This window comes from Stomoxys calcitrans, chromosome 3 (assembly GCF_963082655.1).
Source record: "Stomoxys calcitrans chromosome 3, idStoCalc2.1, whole genome shotgun sequence".
Classification (NCBI taxonomy): Eukaryota; Metazoa; Arthropoda; class Insecta; order Diptera; family Muscidae; genus Stomoxys; species Stomoxys calcitrans.
In genome coordinates, this window is record NC_081554.1 from 14,504,753 (window position 1) to 14,526,179 (window position 21,427).

General features: G+C 36.5%; 1 protein-coding gene across 1 annotated transcript; it reads right to left on the reverse strand.

Moving 5' to 3' along the window:
- Positions 1-1,315: 1,315 nt before the first annotated feature.
- Positions 1,316-21,261, reverse strand: LOC131995999 (uncharacterized). The gene is made up of 4 exons (XM_059365403.1): positions 21,057-21,261; positions 19,515-20,948; positions 15,219-15,365; positions 1,316-1,384 (listed from the first exon to the last, which is right to left on the reverse strand). Exons 2-4 carry the CDS (start codon positions 20,754-20,756, stop codon positions 1,316-1,318), a joined length of 1,458 nt encoding a protein of 485 aa, XP_059221386.1. The 5' UTR covers positions 20,757-20,948; positions 21,057-21,261.
- Positions 21,262-21,427: the final 166 nt, after the last annotated feature.

Genomic DNA, 21,427 nt, shown 5'->3' on the forward strand with positions numbered 1-21,427 from the left:
TGAACCATACTTAGCACAGTTTTTCGAAGTCATAACACAAAACTTCAATCAAAATTTCAGCCAAACCGAATCAGAATTGCGCACTCCAGATGCTCAAGAAGTCAAGACCCAAGATCGGTTTATATGGCAGCTATATCAAAACATGAACCGATTTGGCCCGTTTACAATCCCAATCAACCTACACTAATAGGATATATTTGTGCAAAATTTCAAGTGTCTAGCCTTACTCCTTCGAAAGTTCGCGTGCTTTCGACACTCGGACGGTCGGAAGGACGGATAGACGGACGGACTTGGCTAGATCGACTTCAAACGTCATGACCATCAAGAATATATATACTTTATGGGGTCTTAGATGCATATTTTGAGGTGTTTCAAACGAAATGACGAAATTGGTATTCCCCCCATTCTATGGTGAAGGGTATATCCCCCATCTTATGGTGGAGGATATAAAATACCCAGGAAACCCATCTCTATCCATAACCTAAGGTGGCTCCCATTTAAACCGACTTTCTTTTATTGTTAAAAATAAATTGGGTTATTTTCAGACGAAGCTTCCTTGAAAAAATGAAGGCATGGTTAATGTGATCAATAGTAAAGTTCGTGTCTTAAGTCTTTTGTTTTTGTTATATGAAAATTTAAAATTTTATAAAATATTGGGTTGTCCAAAAAGTAATTGCGGATTTTTCATATAGTCGGCGTTGGCAAATTTTTTCACAGCTTGTGACTCTGTAATTGCATTCTTTCTTCTGTCAGTTATCAGCTGTTACTTTTAGCTTGCTTAGAAAAAAAGTGTAAAAAAAGTATATTTGATTAAAGTTCATTCCAAGTTTAAAATGCATTTACTTTCTTTTAAAAAATCCGCAATTACTTTTTGGGCAACCCAATATAATCAAAGTAAAATTTTTTTTGTAGATTTATTGTATAATATTCAATATCTACTCTAACATTGTCTTAACCAAAAAATTCATTTGGATTTATATGAAAATGTTTTGGTTGGTAAACTGCTTCTGGGATTTGCCCATACACGAAAAATAAATTTTTATCTTGGATGGACTTTTTGATAAAAACATTTTTATTTCTTTTAAATAGCTGAAGCTGGGCAACCATGTTAAAAACTAAAGTTTATATATCCTTTCAGCAGTTGCACGCTCTACAAACCTTCTAGCCACTGGAAGTGACTCAGTTGCATTTTTATCAAATTTCATTAATTTTCTCATGCACTTTGATTTGGTGTCAACCAATTCGAGCAAAACTTACAAAGACCACAAAACGATCAAAATGAAACTAAAAATGCCTAGTAAAACAAGAGAGCCGATCAATAACCTTTTTTGTTGTATGTCAATGCAATGATCATAGAGGCGGTGATGGTTGTCGGCCCATTGTTCTGTAAGCCAACCAAAAAGAAGAAAAAAAAAAACAAAACCATAGGCGTAGAACGGAAATGCCCATCTGATATGGTCGTTGATGCGTCTTTTGTCCCCTTTGTCTGCTGAATCATGTCACAGTTTGTTTTGTGTTTTTTTTTTTCATTCCCAAAAGCAACAACCACTACCACCTATGATTATAACAACGATTACTCTGAAATCAATCCGCATTTGTTACTTTGTCGTTGTGGTTTGCTGCATTGGATGACTGAAATTGATTTTTCTAGTCGCCTCATTGAACATCCAAATGGATTGCATGCAATGACAGAATGTTCATCCGGACTTTCAGCCATGCCCCATTCGCCAACATCATCACCAACATGACTACTAAAACAAGCATGCATCCTATAGTTGTGTTGCATTAAACTTCAATTTAGAATCAAGGCATGAATGAGTGAATGATGAATGATTTTTCCAATTGGAGTTATGGATGGAAATTGCTTGGAAAATGTCAATTTTCCATGATTATTGTTTAATGCGATTTGAAATCATTATGTTGGCATAGGTTTTTTCTTTCGATTTGTTCATTGAACTACACTAGGCTGCTAAGAGGTTTAGAGACTCAAGGGTATTTAAGGGATCTTTATCAGTAATACGACCGGTTTGGATCATACCTGGTACGGATGCTGGAGGTCAAAACTGAAAACTTTGTGACAAATTTCAGCCAAATCGGATGAAAACTGACACTTCTAGGGGCACAAGAAGTCAAATCCGGGGATCGGTTTGTGTGGGGGCTATATAAGTTTATAGACCGATTCCAATCATACTTGGTACGGAGGATGAAAATCATAGCAGAAGCCCTTGTACCAAATATCAGCCAAATCGGATGAAAACTGACACTTCTAGGGGCTCAAGAAGTCAAATCCGGGGATCGGTTTGTGTGGGGGCTATATAAGTTTACAGACCGATTCGGATCATACTTGGCAGTTGGAAGTCAGATCACAAGATTTTGTGCCTAATTTCAGCCAAATCTTATGAAAATTTAGGTCTCTAGGGGGTCAAGAAGTTAAAACTAGTGATCGATTTACATCGGGTCTATCTTAAAATCTGAACCGATATTTCCCAATCGCAATCCCCAATGACCTACATCGATAGGAAGTATCAGTGCAAAATATCAATCGAATATCCATGTTAGTTCGAACGGGCGGACAGCCGGACGGACGGACATGGTAAAGTATCTAGGGAACCTGCCCCGATTCGTACTATATGGGATTATATGGGACTTTTTATACCCTCCAACATAGGATGCGGGTATACTAATTTCGTCATTCCGTTTCTAATTCCGTCAATCCGTGTGTCTAAGACCCCATAAAGTATATATTTTTGATCGTTATGACATTTTAAGTCGATCTGGATATGTCCGTCCGTCCGTCTTTCGAACGAACTCTAACTTTTGAAGGAGTAAAGCAAGATGTTTGAAATTTTGCAAAAATACTAAGTTATTAGTGTAGGTCAGTTGGGATTGTAAATGGGCCCAATCGGGCGTTATTATTACACGATTTGGTTGAAAATTTTGCACGAAGTATTTTGCTTTGACTTTCAATAACCGTGCCAAGTATGGTCCAAATCGGTTAAAAACTTTATATAGCTCCCATATAGGGACAATATCGGGAGATCGGTTTCCCGATTACACTTCTTGAGCCTTTAGAGGGCGAAATTCTTATCCGATTTGGCTGAAGAGTTGTGTAACGACTTCTTTTATGACCTTTAATATTCGTTTTAAATATGGTCCGAATCGGTCCATAACCTGATATAGCTCCCATATAAACATGATCTTCCGCTGTTATATCTTGAGCCACTATAGGGCACGATTTTTATCCGAATTGGATGAAATGTTGAACAATATAATTTAATTGTGGTCCAAACCGAACCATATCTTGATATCGGTCTAATAGCAGAGCAAATCTTTTCTTATATCCTTTTTTTTTGCCTAAGAAGAGATACCGGGAAAAGAACTCGACAAATGCGATCCATGGTGGAGGGTATTTAAGATTCGGCCCGGTCGAACTTAGCACGCTTTTACTTGTTTCTATTAGTATTTATTTTCGTATGGGCTGGGCCACCAGGGAATAGACCCCAAATTTCTATATACGTTTCTTTTTCTACTCCCAAGCACAATTCATTAAATCCCATATTGTGCCGAACGGCCTATATGTCCGTTTAGAGGTGTTTGTTGGGTGGGGCGGCCCCCTTGAACTTGACCCCAAATTTGAATATTAGTTTCGTATTCTACCTCCAATTACCTTTCATTTCATACCCGTATTGCCCCAATCGGAAAACATGTCAATAATGGGCGGTGTTTGGGGTTGGGGCGTGCCCGCTGATACTTGGGTTCAAATTCGTATTCTACTCTTAAATACCTTTCATTTGATACCCATATTGTCCGAATCGGTAAACATGTCCGGCTGGGTGGGTTTTGGGGTAGGGCGTCCCAAACGGTTTGTTGACCCCAAAGTTTTATACCAATTTTGGGGTTTGGGGTTACCATTAGGGGTCATACAAAAATTCGCTTAAATCGATCCACACATCTCCGAGTTAGGGGGAGGGTCCCCCCCCCCCCCCTCATGGGGAATACCCTATTTTCAATGAGGGGCCCAACTATACCATCAGTGAAAATTTCATGAAAATTGGTTCAGCTGTTCTTGAGTCTACTCGGAACAAACAAACAAAGCGCAACACTTTAATTTTTATACCCTACACCACCACTGTGGTACAGGGAATTATAAGTTTGTGCATTTGTTTGCAACGCTAAGAAGGAAAAGAGCTAGACTGATTAATAATTTTCCGATTTCGATTTAGCCATGTCCGTCTGACAGTCTGTGAGTCCATGTATTCTTGTAATCAAAGTGCAGGTCGTTATTGTTATACAATCATCACGAAATTTTGCACATATCACTTTTTTGGCCCAAGCACAAACGCTACTGATTTTGCTAAAAATCAGTTTAGATTTAGATATAGCTCCCATATATATATATATGACCCGATGGCCGTAGCAGCTACAATTTTCAACCGATCAGCACAAAATTTGGCACGGATTGTTTTGTTACTGATCTTAACATATCTGCAAAATTTCATCAAAATCGGTTCAGATTTAGATATAGCTCCCATATATGCATATCGCCCGATTTGCACTTAAATGGCCGTAGTAGCTACAATTTTCCTCAGATCTGCACAAAATTTCGGACGAATTGCTTTGTTACTGATCTTAACATGTCTGCAAGATTTCATCAAAATCGGTTCACATTTTGACATAGCTCTCATATATATTGGGTTGCCCAAAAAGTAATTGCGGATTTTTCATTTAGTCGGCGTTGACAAATTTTTTCACAGCTTGTGACTCTGTAATTGCATTTTTTCTTCTGTCAGTTATCAGCTGTTACTTTTAGTTTGCTTTAGAAAAAAAGTTTAAAAAAAGTATATTTGATTAAAGTTCATTCTAAGTTTTATTAAAAATGCATTTAATTTCTTTTAAAAAATCCGCAATTACTTTTTGGGCAACCCAATATGTATCGCCCAATTTTCAGTTAAATGGCCGTAGCAGCTACAATTTTCAACCGATCCGCACAAAATTTGGCACAAATTGTTTTGTTACTGATCTTAACATATTAGCAAAATTTGATCAAAATCGGTTCAGATTTATATATAGCTCCTATATATATATATATCGCCCGATTTGCATTTAAATGGCCGTAGCAGCTACAATTTTGAACCAATCTGCACAAAATTTGCACGGATTGTTTTGTTACTGATCTTAACATATATGCGAGAATTCAAATCGGTTCAAATTTGGATGAAGCACCCATACATATTTATGGCCGGATTTGCATTTACGTGGCGGTAATAACAAAAATATTCAAACGATCTGCTTGAAAGTCAGTTCAGATGTAGATATATCTCTTATATACATATATATTTATATAATTGTAATTTGTAATTTATTGACACCCGCACAACAAGAACGCATGTTCTTATGATTATAGTACGGGAAATTAATCCTTTTAAAGTTACAATGTTAGACAAAGTATAAATAAATAAATGTAAAAAAAAGAAAAAAAAATCAAATATAATAAGCTTGAAACTAACAAAATATAAATAGGATGTTAATTTGAGTAATAAATCAAAAATAAGAAAAATATTGGTATACAATTATTTACCGCTCACAAATCAAAATTAACACTTGACATATTTATTTTTAACAAGACTTATCTAGAATCCCTAAAGTGATCTAGTAATTTACCTTTAAATGTTACAACGTTACTGATGGTTTGAAGGTCGTGCGGGAGAGAGTTCCAGAGCTGAACGGCGAATATAAATAGATGCCATTGAGAGACTAAGCTACGGTGTATCATTGGAATCAATTTGTTTCCTCGGTTCGACCTTGCAAATCTGATTCTCTCAAATAAATGAGATGGTGCCTGTGTATATATTATCCTATGTAAAAAGGTCAATGACCTCATGAGCAAAACATCACGAAATGATACACCATATAAGGATCTGGAGAAACGGAAAGTGGAGTCTCGTCGACGAAGACCATATACATAGCGTACCACACTGTTGAAGAAAGTATCGATCTTACGACTGCTTCGAGAATCACAGTTTGCAAATAGCTCACAACCGTAGAGTAGGCTAGGTATAATATATGACTTTGCCAAAAGTATTCTTACCCAAAGAGGAGTAAGTTGTTGAGTGGACCAAAGCGAGCGAAGCTTTGAATACCCTTGACCAACAGCAGCATTAATATGGTCTGTCCACGACAAGGTACTGTTGAAAGTCACCCCCAGGTTCTTTGCACGAGCCACGATCTCTAACCTCTCATTAGCAACAACAACAACAGGATCGCAAGTGAAACGTGAAACCCTTTTCTTAATAACCATGCACTTCGACTTGAGAGGATTAAGGCACAAGCCATTAGCATTTGCCCATTCATAAATTCTGGACAGGTCATGGTTCAGCATCCTGACATGGTCGTCTAAGCATTCCTTCGTGCTACTTATATAGACCTGCACATCATCAGCATACATGTGGGTCTTACAAAATGAGAGCTGGTCTGGCAGGTCGTTGCTATATAAAGAAAATAGAATAGGACCCAAGATTGAACCCTGGGGCACTCCTCGAATAACAGGCAAGGGACTAGAAACTGATGACTTCGAAACCACGGATTGGGTACGATTGGAGAGATATGACATGATTAGACGAACAGACGAAGACGAGAAATGAAACAGGTTTTTTAATTTTGCTGCCAACATAGTGTGATCGACCGTATCGAATGCCTTTGAATGGTCGAGGAGAACAAGCAAATTCAATTCGTCATTCTCCAAGTTACTCCTGATATCCTCCACCACATCTGCTAGAGCACTTATACAACTACGTCCGGGACGGAAACCTGACTGCTTCTCATATAAAAGAGAGTTCTCATTTATATACGAAAATATCTGTCTATACATTATCTTCTCAAAGACTTTGGACAGAAAACACAAAATGGAGATGGGCCGAAACTCCCTACAATTCTTGGGTAAGGGTATAACTTTAGCGTACTTCCATGCCACCGGAAATGAACTTCTGGTCAAAATGCTGTTAAAAATGTGGGTAATGTATGGCAAAATAAATGGTAATAGTACCTTGAGAAATCTTGGTTCAATGCCGAATCTTGGTATTGCCCGAATTTATAATTGTATGGTAAGTGTAGAGTATTATGTAGTCGCCTCCGTCCGACTTTTTTCTTTCCTTATTGGTTATATAATAGATTCTTCAATTTTTTTTTGCCAAATAGAATTTTAAATCTGTTTTCCAAAACTGTATAACACAAATTTGTTTCAGTGGAAAAGTCTGACAAAGTTTGGTTTCTTCTAAAGTTTGCTTAATTCGAAAGAATTTTTTTCTAACACTATTTTTTCTTCAAAATTTTATGTTGGCCAGTGTTTTTATTTATTTTTTTCTTAAATTGCATAACACCAATGTTGATGAGCTAATTTCTACTACTTCTGATGCTGCTTTAATTTGCTTTGTCCATTGCCTGATCTGGGCCCATGATGCAAATGCAATCTAATAAGACAGAGACAGACATTGAACCAACTAGCCTCGTAATGTTGAATGTTGTCTTATGATTGCAATAAAACTGAGAAATAAACGTGATCCAATTTGTCGGACATCAGCCCAAAAACTGGCTAAGAAATGATGAGGAAAATGGATTTAATACCTCTGCTGCTAGAGGTGATGTCGAGAGCGAGCTGACCATTTGCCACCGAGCAAATGCTACTGCGGAGAGTGCCAATCACCCAGACGCCAGTGATAGCAAATCATTCATCCAGCCGTCCATCAGAAGCGACAGCATATTGAGGTGATCTGTATCATTCAAACATTGCCATAATTCCTTTAGAGATGCAGTGATGTTTATTGCTACGTCCCTTAGTGAACTGATTTACAATGGTTTGGCTGGTCTGTGTTTTTTTTCTTATTGAAGTCTTAATTGAATTTCGTTATGCCTTAAAGGGCAGGGGGGTTTCTTTTTGGAATGGCCTACACGTTTTAGAGTGCATTTCCTCAATCAACATAGCCTTAATCCCTTGATTGAATATTTCTCAATTGTTGTTTTGTTTTGTGATTTGTTATAGGAATTGTGTAAGGCGCTAAATTAAGTAACAACAGTGTGAAATATTCAAAGAAGATTATTTCAAGAAAATAAACAAATATAAACTTAATTAGATTTCAGTTAGATTACAAAAAAAAAAAAATAGAAATTGTCCAAGGGCTTCGGATTTAAAGAAAAATCATAAATCAATGACTGGAAGAATTTTTTTCGAGTGGTTACTTTGACTCTATAATTTGTATGTCACATGGAAATTCTTTGTTTTCTTAAATTTCTCTTAAAATTTCCTTTTTTTTTCTTTTGGGTGGAAAAATTAAAAATTCTAAATGACTTGTAGGTTTTTTTTTTTTAATTTCATTTTTATGGGAGTCCATTTGAATTTGGGTTGTCCATTCAAAGACATGCATAAAGTCGTAATGTATAATTTGAATATATAACTTTTAATGGATATGCATAGTGGCCACTGAATGGGTTTATGGATGCTGTTGCTTAAGTTGCGTTGACTCAATAGATCGATCGTTGATTCTTGTCCGTCATGCCTATGAAAATTCCTTATTTATTAAGAACACGCCGTGCGTGCCAGAGTGCTTTGCGTGCTGTGTTAATTTTCACGCTCGCTTGAGATTTTGGACGATCATCTCATTAAATGCTTCTAAATGCATTTTTTTTTTGGCTTTTCGATTTACCATGATTGAATGGTGAGCCATGGCACTATTATGTTATTTCTAAATGCATATCTCACTGTTTTTGTTTAAACCATACTTGATAAGAAGAAAATTCCAATTGGCCGTAAACGAAAAAAAAACTCTTATCAACTAACAGTGAAATTTTACAAAAAAAAAAAGAGTGTAAAGGGAAAGTCATCGGAAAGTTCTAAAACTCAATTGAAGCCATAATTGACAACATAAATGTGGTTAAAATGAAGAAATCAATTAATATTGGGTTGCCCAAAAAGTAATTGCGGATTTTTTAAAAGAAAGTAAATGCATTTTTAATAAAACTTAGAATGAACTTTAATCAAAAATACTTTTTTTACACTTTTTTTTCTAAAGCAAGCTAAAAGTAACAGCTGATAACTGACAGAAGAAAGAATGCTATTACAGAGTCACAAGCAGTGAAAAAATTTGTCAACGCCGACTATATGAAAAATCCGCAATTACTTTTTGGGCAACCCAATAAATCCCAGAGCATAAATAAAGTTGTGTTGCAATTTGTTTCCAAAAAAAAAATTTAGTTGAAATTGTGTTTCAAAAGAAAATTTTGTCAAAATTTTCTTTTTGCAGAAAAACACAAATTTTGTCAAAATTTGGTTACTTTGAAATTTTTATCAACATTTTATTTCTATAGAAATTTTTGCTCAATTTGGTTTCTATACCAAATTATATCAAAACTTTAGTTAAAAAAAACAATTTTTAAAAATTTAGGAAAATTTTTGTATGAGAACACTTAAAAGAATTTGAAAAATGTTTTATGAAAAGTTTTGTTAAACTTCTGGTTTTATAGAAAATTTAGTTTCTTTTTATAGAAAATTAGCCGAACTGGGCCCGCTCCGCTGCGCCTTCTTTAACTCTCTTATATCTTTTTAGGGTGGGGACACTTCGCCCTGAATGCTGATGTCGAATTCGTGCCATCGTAGCCTATGACGCTGAACGCGTTCGAATCCTGGCGAGAACATAGGACGAAGTGGGGACACTTCGCCCTGAATGCAGATGTCGAATTCGTGCCATTGTAGCCTATGACGCTGAACGCGTTCGAATCCTGGCGAGAACATAGGACAAAACGGTGTTTATTCCCACTTAATGTTGTTGCTTAAGGACGCACCCCAAAACACTTGGCTCCAAAATTGGATATCAAATTCGTTTTCTACTCTCAAATACCTTTCATTTGAGTCCCATATTGTCATAATGGGTCAAATAACCCATTTGCCGTATCTTTAGGAGGAAAGGCGCCCCCAAGACTTGAACGCAAATTTTAATGTCATATTCGTAATCTACTCTCTAATACCTTTCATTTGAGTCCCATATTGCCATGGTCCACTAACATGACCATTTGGGGGTATTTGAGGTTGGGCGACCTTCCATTACTTGGACCTTATGTTTTATGCCATATTTGTAATCTACTGCCTAATACTTTTCATTTGAGTCCCATATTTACATGAACTTCGAATATATCTGTTTAGAGGAGTTTTGGGGTTGGAGGGGGCCCGCTGGGTACTTGGACCCAAATTTTTATACCATATTCGTTTTCTGGTCTCCAATACCTTTCATTTGATACTCTTATTGTGCCCATCGGACCACTTTCAGATATGGGTGGCGTTTTTGGGTTTAGGGGGAGGGTCCGCCTCCCCCCGATATCTAAAAAGTATAAAGCCTATGTTTCCTTCCAGATAAAAGTACACAATCTATGAAAATTTTCAGAAAATCGGTACAGCCAAGTATCATATAGTCATAATGGGTCTAATAGCGTTTTTGAGGGTTGGCGTGACCCCCAATACTTCGATTTGATTTTGTATGCCAGATTCGAAATCTACACCCGAATACCTTTCATTTGAGCCCTATATTGAAATGAACGTCCAATATGTCTGTTTGGGGGAGTTTTGGGGTTGGGGCGGCCCGATGGGTACTTAGACTCAAATTTTAATAACATATTCGTATTCTACTCTCCAATACCTTCCATTTGATACCTATATTGTCCCGATCGGTCCACTTTTGATTTTGGGTTGTATTTTTGGCATAAGGGGGAGGGTCCTTCACCCTTGCGATACCGAAAAATTATATTGCCTATGTTTCCTTCCCGACCTACCAACACAATAAGCGAAAATTTTGTGAAAATCGGTTCTGCCGTTTTTCAGCCTATACAGAACAAAGAAACCGAGTCCCATATATTCGTTATGGGCTAATGTGCACATTTTGGACGTTTTTTGTGGGGGTCGGGTGTGGGGTTTGGGTGACCCATTCGACATGAATTTGTATGCCAGATTCGTTATCTACTCCTGCATTTGATACCCATATTTTCCTTATCGGTCGACTTTTGATTTTGGGTGGTGTTTTTGGGGTAACGGTGGAGGGTCCGCCCCCCTCCCGATATCAATAAATTATAAAGCCTATTCCTACTTCCTGACCTTATTCGTAATCTACTCCCAAATACCTTTCATTTGAGTCCCATATTGTCATGATCGTCAAATAAACCTATTTTAAGAGGTTTTGGGGCTGGGGCGGCCCCCCAGGTATCAGGTTATAGACCGATTTCAACCATATTTAATACAGTTGTTGGAAGTCACAACAAAACACTTTATGCAAAATTTCTGCTAAATCGGATAAGAATTGCTCCATTTATTTGCTCAAGAAGTCAAGATCCTCGATCGGTTTATATGGCAGCTATATCAGGTTATGGACCGATTTCAACCATACCATACCACTGTTGTTAGAAGTCATAACAAAACACCTCATGCAAAATTTCATCCAAATTCGATAAGAGTTGCACCCAGGGATGATAAAGGCGCTTGAAATTTCAAACAAATATTTCCTATTAGTGTAGGTCGGTTGGGATTGTTAACGGGCTATACCGGTCCATATTTAAATATATCTCCCCTATAAACCGATCTCTCGTTTACATATCTCTAGATCCTAGAAAATACTATTCTCATCCGATTTGGCTGAAATGTTGTACTATGACGTTTTCTATGATACTCCACAAATGTGCCAAATATGGCCGGAATCGGTTCATAACCTGATATATGGTTGCCCAAAAAGTAATTGCGGATTTGTTAAAAGAAAGCAAATGCATTTTTAATAAAACATAGAATGAACTTTAATCAAATATACTTTTTTTACCCTTTTTTTCTAAAGCAAGCTAAAAGTAACAGCTGATAACTGACGGAAGAAAGAATGCAATTACAGAGTCACAAGCTGTGAAAAATTTGTCAACGCCGACTATATGAAAAATCCACAATTACTTTTTGGGCAACCCAATAGCTCCCATATAAACCAATCTCCCGAATGCATTTCTTGAGCCCCTAAGGGGCGCAATTTTTGTCTAATTTGGCTGAAATTTTGCACAACGACTTCTCCAAAGGCCTTTAAGATACCTGCCAAATATGATCTGAACCGATCCATAACGTTATATAGCTCTCACGAGCTCTCTTGAGCCTCAGGAAGACCTAATTTTTATCCGACTTGGCTGAAATTTCGTACAGTGGCTTCTTCTATGATCGCTAACGTACGTGCCAAATACGGTCGGAATATGTATATAACCTGATATAGCTTTATATAAGTCGATCTCCCTATTATACTTTTTGAGCCTCTAGAGGTCGTAATTGGCTAAACATTTTGCGAAGTGACTTTTCCTATAATCTCTAACATACGTGTCACATATGGTGTGAATCGGTCCATAATACAAATCAATCCTGATACAGCTCCTATATAAACCGATCTGCCGATTTTGCTTCGTGATACCCCATATGGCGCAGTTCTTATCCGATTTGGTTGAAATTTTGCACAACAGGACCCAAATCGGTTCATTACCTGATTTAGCTCCAATAATATTGCAATACTTATCGATTATCCTTTGTTTGCATATAAAGAGATCCCGGGCAAAAAACTTGACGAATTCGAATTGACCCCCAGAAACTTGGTACGGAAACTGTGTATCAATTTCATGCTCTTCTCCCAAATTCCTTTTATTTAAGCCCCATATTGCCATGGGCAGTAAATGAGTCTGTTTTGGGGAAGTGGTGGACCCCAAGAAATTTGATCCAATTCAATTAGTATGAATTTTGCGCTCATCTCCCCAATACCATTCCATGTATTGCCTGGATTTAGGGATGTTTTGGAGAGTGGTGTGGTCCCCAAACACTTAGTCTTGAAAAGATATTAGCTTCGTGTTCTATTCTCAAATATAATTTGTTTGAATCCGAAAACATGTGCGGTTTGGGTGGTATTATGGTTGTTGGGGAGGCCACTAAGTAACTTAACCCTGAATATACTTCTCGAAAATATCTTTTATTTGGGCCCCATTTTGCTATGGTCGTCAAATTTGTTCTCTTTGGGTTGGGGGCAGCCCAATAGACACTTTTTACCGAATGTTGATATCTGATTCGTATTCAACACTCAAATACCTTTTATTTGAGCCCCATATTGCCATGGTCAGTAAATATGTCCTGTTTGGGAGTGTTTTGTTGAAGGGGTGGACCCTCAGAAATTTGGTCCCACATTTGGATATCAGATTCATATTCTACTTGCAAATGCCTTTCATTTGAAACTTGGTCCCATATTTCATTTAAAACTTAGTCCCATATTGCTATGGTCGTAAATTTGTCCTCTGTGTGGGGTGTTTTTGGTGAGTGGCGGCCTCCCAGAAACTTGGTCTTACATTTGGATATCATATACGTTTTCTTATCCTAAATACCTTTCATTTAGACCACTCACCATATTGTGGTGATTGGTCTAAATTTATATTTGGTAGATTTTGGAGATGGGGCGGTACCTACCGGTACCCTAGGTACCCCATCCGGAATTTGAATACCAATTTTTTATTTCTAGGTAGCTTTAATCGCACCGTCCATCAATTAGGGCAAGGGGGAGAGTCCCCCCCCCCCCACCTTTCAGATATCTAAAAATGTAGTACGCCATTTTCACCACGGGATCATTATGCATCATCTGTGAAAATTTCAAGAAAATCGGTTTAGCCGTTTTTGAGTCTATACGGAACATACATACAAAGACACACAATTTCATGTTAATAGCCACCACTATAGGATGGGGCTATACTAATCTAGTCAGTCCGTTTGTAACATCTCGGAATATTCGTCTACGATCTTATTAAGTATATATATTCTTGATAGTCTCGAAGTTCTGAGTCGAACTTGCCATGTCCGTTCGTCCATCTGTCGAAATCACTAAAGCGATCGAACGCATAAAGCTAGCCGCCTGAAATTTTGCACAGATACTTAATATTGATGTAGGTCGTTGAGGATTGTAAATGAGCCATATTGGTTCAGATTTAGATATAGCTCCCATATAAACCGATCTCCCGATTTGACTTCTTGAGTCCTTACAAGCCGCAATTTTCATCCCATTTCACTGAAATTTTGCATGTGGTGTTCTGTTATGACTCCCAACAACAACAACTATTTTCCTTCCAATTAGCTTTCATTTGATGCCCATACTACCCCAATTGGTAAACATGTGCGTTTGGATGGGTTTTGGGGTAGGGCGTCCCCCACTGTTTATTGACCCCACAGTTTTAAACTAATTTTGGTGTTTTTGGGTTGCCATAAGGGCATACACAATTGCGGTTAAATCAATGTACCAATCTTCAAGGTGGCATTTGTGAAAATTGTGATTAGAGGCAGGGTTAGCCGTAAGCAGATATCAGAAAAATTAAATACCCCACCATCTGTGAAAATTTCATGAAAATTGGATCAGCTGTTTTTGACTCTACTCGGAACATACAAAAAAACAAATAAAGCGCAAAACTTTAAATTTTATAGACTTAACTTTTAAGAAAATTATATTAAAATTTGTTTTGTTCATGTCTTTTTTTTTACCAAAAAAACTCCTTTATTGAGTAAATCTTGGGTATTTGGCCAACAACTGTGTGAAAGTGTTTGCTCATATTTAAGAAGATTTAACCTTCCGCTGCCTAAGTTGTCATCGTTTTGGTTATGGATAAGTTTTACCTAACAAGTTCTATGAGAATGTTTTTTTTACAAAGAAAATGTTGTCACATTCCTTTAATATGTCTCACATAATAAGCCACACGGTATAACCAATTTATTATTGTTTTGCTTACAACAACCTTAAAAAATTAAGCCATTCACATGGGACAATGGGAAATCCCACAGTCTAATGGGAACCAAATATTTGAAAACGAAAAATTATCACATACAACATTTAACCCCAGTTTTGAAAAAGACCCCTCCCCACTTAAATGTCAAAAAACAAAACCTTCGAAAAATAAGGCACAACAAAAACATAAACAAACTCTGAATGGATGAGTGATCTGCAAGAATCCCAAAAAGAACCAATAAAACATACCTAAGAACGACAAAAAAAAAAAAAAAATAAAAGAAAAATTTGTCATTTCCTATTTCCTACGCACACATAACTGTGCTGCTTGTTGGGGCGCATTCACTCAATGGCAGTCACCATAAATAATGCCATTGTTCCAGAAGTCAAGACAAATTTTCATCAACAACATAACATTACCATGGCTGGCGGCCGAGATGTTGATGGTGGTGGTGGTGACGATGCCTGATCATTATGATCACCGCGATAAAACGGTGATGACGATAATGGTGTTGACAATGACGTCGAAGTTCTAAGACTCGTCGTTGTATAGCCCAACACCCAAATCTTTGGCAGCAAAATTAATTTGTGTCATGCTCAGGTGACTTCAGTCAACCGAAAAGAACAAGAAGAAGAATAGGAAGAAGAAAATGTGTGTGCAGGAAGGGTGCCATACCTAAAACATCAACCTAGAAAACTCTAAGCACACGCAGTCAGTTGTTAAGAATTTTTAAATTCTTTATAAAATGGAGGTGGGTGTGATAAGGGGCCAAAAATTTTGAAAAAAAATTTTTTTTTTGAGAAAAAGAAACGAAATTTTGACAAAATTGTCTGTTAAAACTATATTTTGACAAAATTTTCTATAGAAGCAAAATTTTACCAAATTTTCTATAGAAGCAAAATTTGACAAAAACTTATATTTAAAAATCAATTTGTGTTTATTTGTTTGTATGTTTGTGTGTTCCTTATATACTTCACTCTTGGTGCGTAATGATCCCGTGGTGAAAATAGGGTACTAAATTTTTTGATATCTGAAGGGGGAGCGGACCCTCCCCCTTACCCTAATTTTCAGACACGCCAGATCTCGGAGATGGGTGGTGCGATTTAAGCGAAATTTTGTGTGCTCTCTTATAGTACCCTAAAAATAAAAATTTGGTATCCAAATTTTGGATGGGGTACCTAGGGGGGCTGCCCCACCCTAAAACCTACCAAACATATATTTAGACCAATCACGCCAATATGGGACTCAAATGAAAGGTATTTAAGATAAGAAAACGTATCTAATATCCAATTGTCGGACCAAGTGTTTGGACGACCACCCCAACCCCCAAGAAACCCCAAAATCAAACATATTTACCGACCAAGGCAATATGGGACTTAAATGAAAGGTAACATACGAATCTGATATCCAAATGTGGGACCAAGTTTCTGAGGGTCCACCCCTTCCCCAAAACAGCCCCCAAACAGGACTTATTTACTGACCATGACAATATGGGGCTCAAATAAAAGGTATTTGGGAGTAGACCATGAATCGGATATCAATATTCGGGACCAACTGTCTAGGGGACGTCCCACCACCATAACAACCCCCAAATAGGAAGTATTTGCTCACCAAGACAATTTGAGTCTTCAAGACAGTGGAGCTCGATATTCATAGTTTTTAGGTCCCATACCCCAAATCGGACATATTTGCTGACTTTTGCAATAAGGGGTTTAAATGAAAGGTATTTCAGATAGGAAAAGGAATTTAATATCTAATTTCGAGGTCAATGGCAATATGGGATTCAAATAAATGATTTACAGATATATGAGAATAGAGCACGTTGCTGATATATTTTCAGGGCTTAGTGTTTGGGGGACCACCCCACTCCCCAAAACGCCCCTAAATCGAGCATATTTACCGACCATGTCAATGTGGGGCTTAAATGAAAGGTATTGGGGGTAGAGCAAGAATTGTTACCCACTTTCAGAACCAATTTTCTGGGGTCTACCCCTTTCCCAAAATACCCCACAAACAGCAATTTTTTAGTGACCATCGCAATATGGGGCTCAAATAAAGGTATTTGGGAGTAGAATACGAATTTGATATCTAAATGTAGAATCATGTATTTAGGGCATCACCCCCTCCCCAAAACACTTCCCAAAGGGTGAACATTTTTCGACCATGCCAATATGTGGCTTAAATGAAAGGTATTTGAGATTAGAAAACGAATTTGATAATCAATCTTGGGCCATGTTTTTGGGGGACGTCCCATCCTGTAAACTCCCCTCAAATCCAATAGCAATATGGGCCAATGGCAACATGGGCCAATGGCAATATGGGCTGGCCCGGTCCAGCTAGTGTTCTATAAAAATAAAATTTTGACAAAATTTTCTATAGAAACAAAATATTGACAAAATTTTCTATAGAAACAAAATTTTGATAAAATTTTCTATAGAAACAAAATTTTGACAAAATTTTCTATAGAAATAAAATTTTTACAACATTTTCTATGGAAACAAAATTTTGACAAAATTTCCTATAGAAACAAAATTTTGAAAAAATTTTTTATAGAAACAAAATTTTGACAAAATTTTCTATAGAAACAAAATTTTGAAAAGATTTTTTATGGAAACAAAATTTTCTATAGAAACAAAATTTTGACAAAAATTTCTATAGAAACAAAATTTTGACAAAATTTTCTATAGAAACAAAATTTTGACAAAATTTTCTATGGAAACAAAACTTTGACAAAATTTTCTATAGAAATAAAATTTTTACAACATTTTCTATGGAAACAAAATTTTGACAAAATTTTCTATAGAAACAAAATTTTGAAAAAATTATCTATAGAAACAAAATTTTGACAAAATTTTCTATAGAAACAAAATTTTGACAAAATTTTCTATAGAAACAAAATTTTGACAAAATTTTTTATAGAAACAAAATTTTGACAAAATTTTCTATAGAAACAAAATTTTGAAAAATTTTTTATAGAAACAAAATTTTGACAAAATTTTCTATAGAAACAAAATTTTGACAAAATTTTCAATAGAAACAAAATTTTGACAAAATTTTCTATAGAAACAAAATTTTGACAAAATTTTCTATAGAAACAAAATTTTGACAAAATTTTTAGTAGAAACAAAATTTTGACAAAATTTTTAGTAGAAACAAAATTTTGACAAAATTTTTTATAGAAACAAAATTTTTGTAATTTTGTTGTATTGTATCGGCTATAGGTCCATTAAAACACAAATATTTAAGGTTTTTTTCTTTTATTTTTCTCCAATATTTCGGTAGACTCCGTCTACCATTTTCAAGGCTAGTTGTATTTAAATAAAAAAACAGAAAAACACAAATTTTAGTAAAAACGAATCACACAATAAAAACAGAAAAACAATAATTTTTAAGAAACTTTAATTCCTATTACATTTAATGAGTTGTTACACGAACTATTGTCTGTTGGCAACTAAATGTTCTCTTCTGCTGTGCTTGTTGACTGTGTGGCGGTATACCTTCGCGCAGCTTTCTATATCTTTCTTGAAATTCATTCTCTCGTCAGGCGGTAAGTCGATGATATGCAACATCTCGAGAGTGAATCTTCGTCTGTAATTGTTCTCTTGAGCTAAGATGTCCACATCGTTGAGGTTTGGCTTATGACCAGTCAATGCACAGTGGGCTGCTAGTGCAGTTTTCTGCTCGATTGGTCTATTATTGGCTTTTTGGTCAGATTTATGTGCAGATAACCTAGTTTTCAATTTCGTCATGGTAGTGCCAATATATGCCATCGGGCATATATTGGACTTGTCGCCGTTACATCTAATTTTATATACCACGTTTGATTTCTCCTCATTTTTAATTTTACATTTTGTCTTGCTGAATAATTCATTCACAGTTTTGCCTGTTTTTAATGCGAGATGGTATTTGTCCTTGTCGTATAGATTTGATTTGCCAAATCTTTCGGAGAATCCTTGTATGTATGTTAGCGATTTATAAATTTTTCCTTTTGTAGGCTGCTCTCCGTCTATGATTTTTCCAAGACGTTCCTTGGCCTTGCCTAATAGTGAATTAATTGTCCAATTAGGGAAGTCGTTGGCTCTAAGAATTGCCTTTATTTTCCTCTCATTGTCAGGATGAAAGTCTGGATCACTAATGCTAAATACTCTTCTTATAAAATTCGTTGCTGTGTTTGTTATTACTCTCTTGTGGTGTTTAGAGTAAAAATTGATTAATCTTCCGGAAGCCGTCGATTTTTGATACCAATCTATTTTTAGCTGGTTGCCATGTCTATAAACTACCGAGTCCAAATAAGGTAGTTTGCCATCATATTCTTCTTCCTTCGTAAATTGGATGTAGTTGTTGAAGGAGTTCAGAGTCTTCAGCGTCTCTGCCACGTCTGATTTCTTCAAAATCGCGAAAATGTCGTCTACATATTTTGTCAATATCTTAGGTTTTCTTATTTTGTCAAATGTGTTATTGAGAAGTTCCTCCATTACGATGTCCGCAATAATGGGTGAAGCGGGTGATCCCATTGGCATTCCTCTAAGCTGTTCATACAACTTGTCATCGTATTTAAAATATCTGCTGTCCTTAATGCAGAATGTTAGAATTTCCTTGAAAATTTCCCTTGGAATATTGGTATATTTTTCAATCTCGTCCCATTTATTCTCAATTGTCTGGAGTGCTAAATTTATTGGAATACTTGGGAACAAGGACACCACGTCAAAAGATACTAAAACTTCGTCATTTTCTATGGTCATGTTCTTTATCTTAGCTTTAAAGTCCACTGCGTCTTTCACATTATATTTGGAATCCTTGGTGATATTTTTCAAAATATTCACTATGTACCTACATAGATGATAGGACGGCGCGTTTATTGATGAACATATTGGTCTCAACGGTGTACCTTCTTTATGGATCTTTGGGAGTCCATATATTCGAGGGGCCAATGCGGTCTTGCTGGTCAATTTATTCTTCTCCTGGATGCTGATAAGATTCAAGTTGTGAAGTTTATCCACCAATTTGTTGTTCCTTGTCTGTAGCCTAGATGTTGGGTCAATCTTTAAGCGCCTATACATACACATATCGTGTATTATTGCCTTCATTTTTTGCTCGTAGTCATCTTTGTACAAAGCCACTGTCTTTCCTCCCTTGTCTGCCGTTAAAATTAATAAATCCTCATTCTCCTTTAAATATTTTCTTGTTTGAGACACTGTGTCCACCACATATTTGTCTCTCATGCTCATCTTTGACTTTCGTAAGTGATCGTCTATCAATGTTGTAAGCTTGGTTCTTCCCATCTCCTGTTCCTCTCTATTCTCTATAGTTTGTACACACTCCTCTCCCTCTGCAATGACTTGCAAGAGTGGAAAGTTCTTGTTGGTGTGTGGGAGAGCGTGTTTCGGACCTAAAGAGAGAATCCATTGTACGTTCGTTGGTATCTCTCGCTCTGTTTTATTCACAAACCACACGTCGTTGCGTCTAATGTTGAGGGCCTTGTCTTGTCGTTGTGTGAGTGCCTGTAGTTTCTTTATGTGTGTTGTCTTGCTCTTGCTAACATTGCCCTTGTAGAGAGTAAGCTCACTGTCGAGGTATTGTAGGAAATCATCTTGAGTCAGTAGTTCTCCTAGCTTAGTCTTTGTATTCTCTACTTTCTCTTTAAAAGAGTGGATTTGCTTGTGTTTGTATTGTATTAGAAGTTTTAATACTTTCGTGTGAAAGTTGTGAATGTACCTGTGTAATGTTTTCTCAATATTTGGCGGGATTTTCTTGGTTTTGTGTGTTTGGAAGATGTTGTTAGTGTGTTTGGTTGCATTGATTATGAAGTTTGGTATGATGCCTGTTCTCTTACATTTTATTAAAAATGTTACCGATGTTTTGAGCTTGGCTATTTGTTTTTGGTGTTTCGAATATTGCTGGGCCGTTCTGTATGTGTGCTCATTGTACTTTTGTTTGATGTTTTTGTATATTGTCATCTTATTTGTTTTTATATTACGGCGTGCCTCCCGTTGATGTATACTCTGTTAGGGTATTGTTGACCTGGTTTAAAATTCTTGTAATTTTGTTGTATTGTATCGGCTATAGGTCCATTAAAACACAAATATTTAAGGTTTTTTTCTTTTATTTTTCTCCAATATTTCGGTAGACTCCGTCTACCATTTTCAAGGCTAGTTGTATTTAAATAAAAAAACAGAAAAACACAAATTTTAGTAAAAACGAATCACACAATAAAAACAGAAAAACAATAATTTTTAAGAAACTTTAATTCCTATTACATTTAATGAGTTGTTACACGAACTATTGTCTGTTGGCAACTAAATGTTCTCTTCTGCTGTGCTTGTTGACTGTGTGGCGGTATACCTTCGCGCAGCTTTCTATATCTTTCTTGAAATTCATTCTCTCGTCAGGCGGTAAGTCGATGATATGCAACATCTCGAGAGTGAATCTTCGTCTGTAATTGTTCTCTTGAGCTAAGATGTCCACATCGTTGAGGTTTGGCTTATGACCAGTCAATGCACAGTGGGCTGCTAGTGCAGTTTTCTGCTCGATTGGTCTATTATTGGCTTTTTGGTCAGATTTATGTGCAGATAACCTAGTTTTCAATTTCGTCATGGTAGTGCCAATATATGCCAGACGAAGATTCACT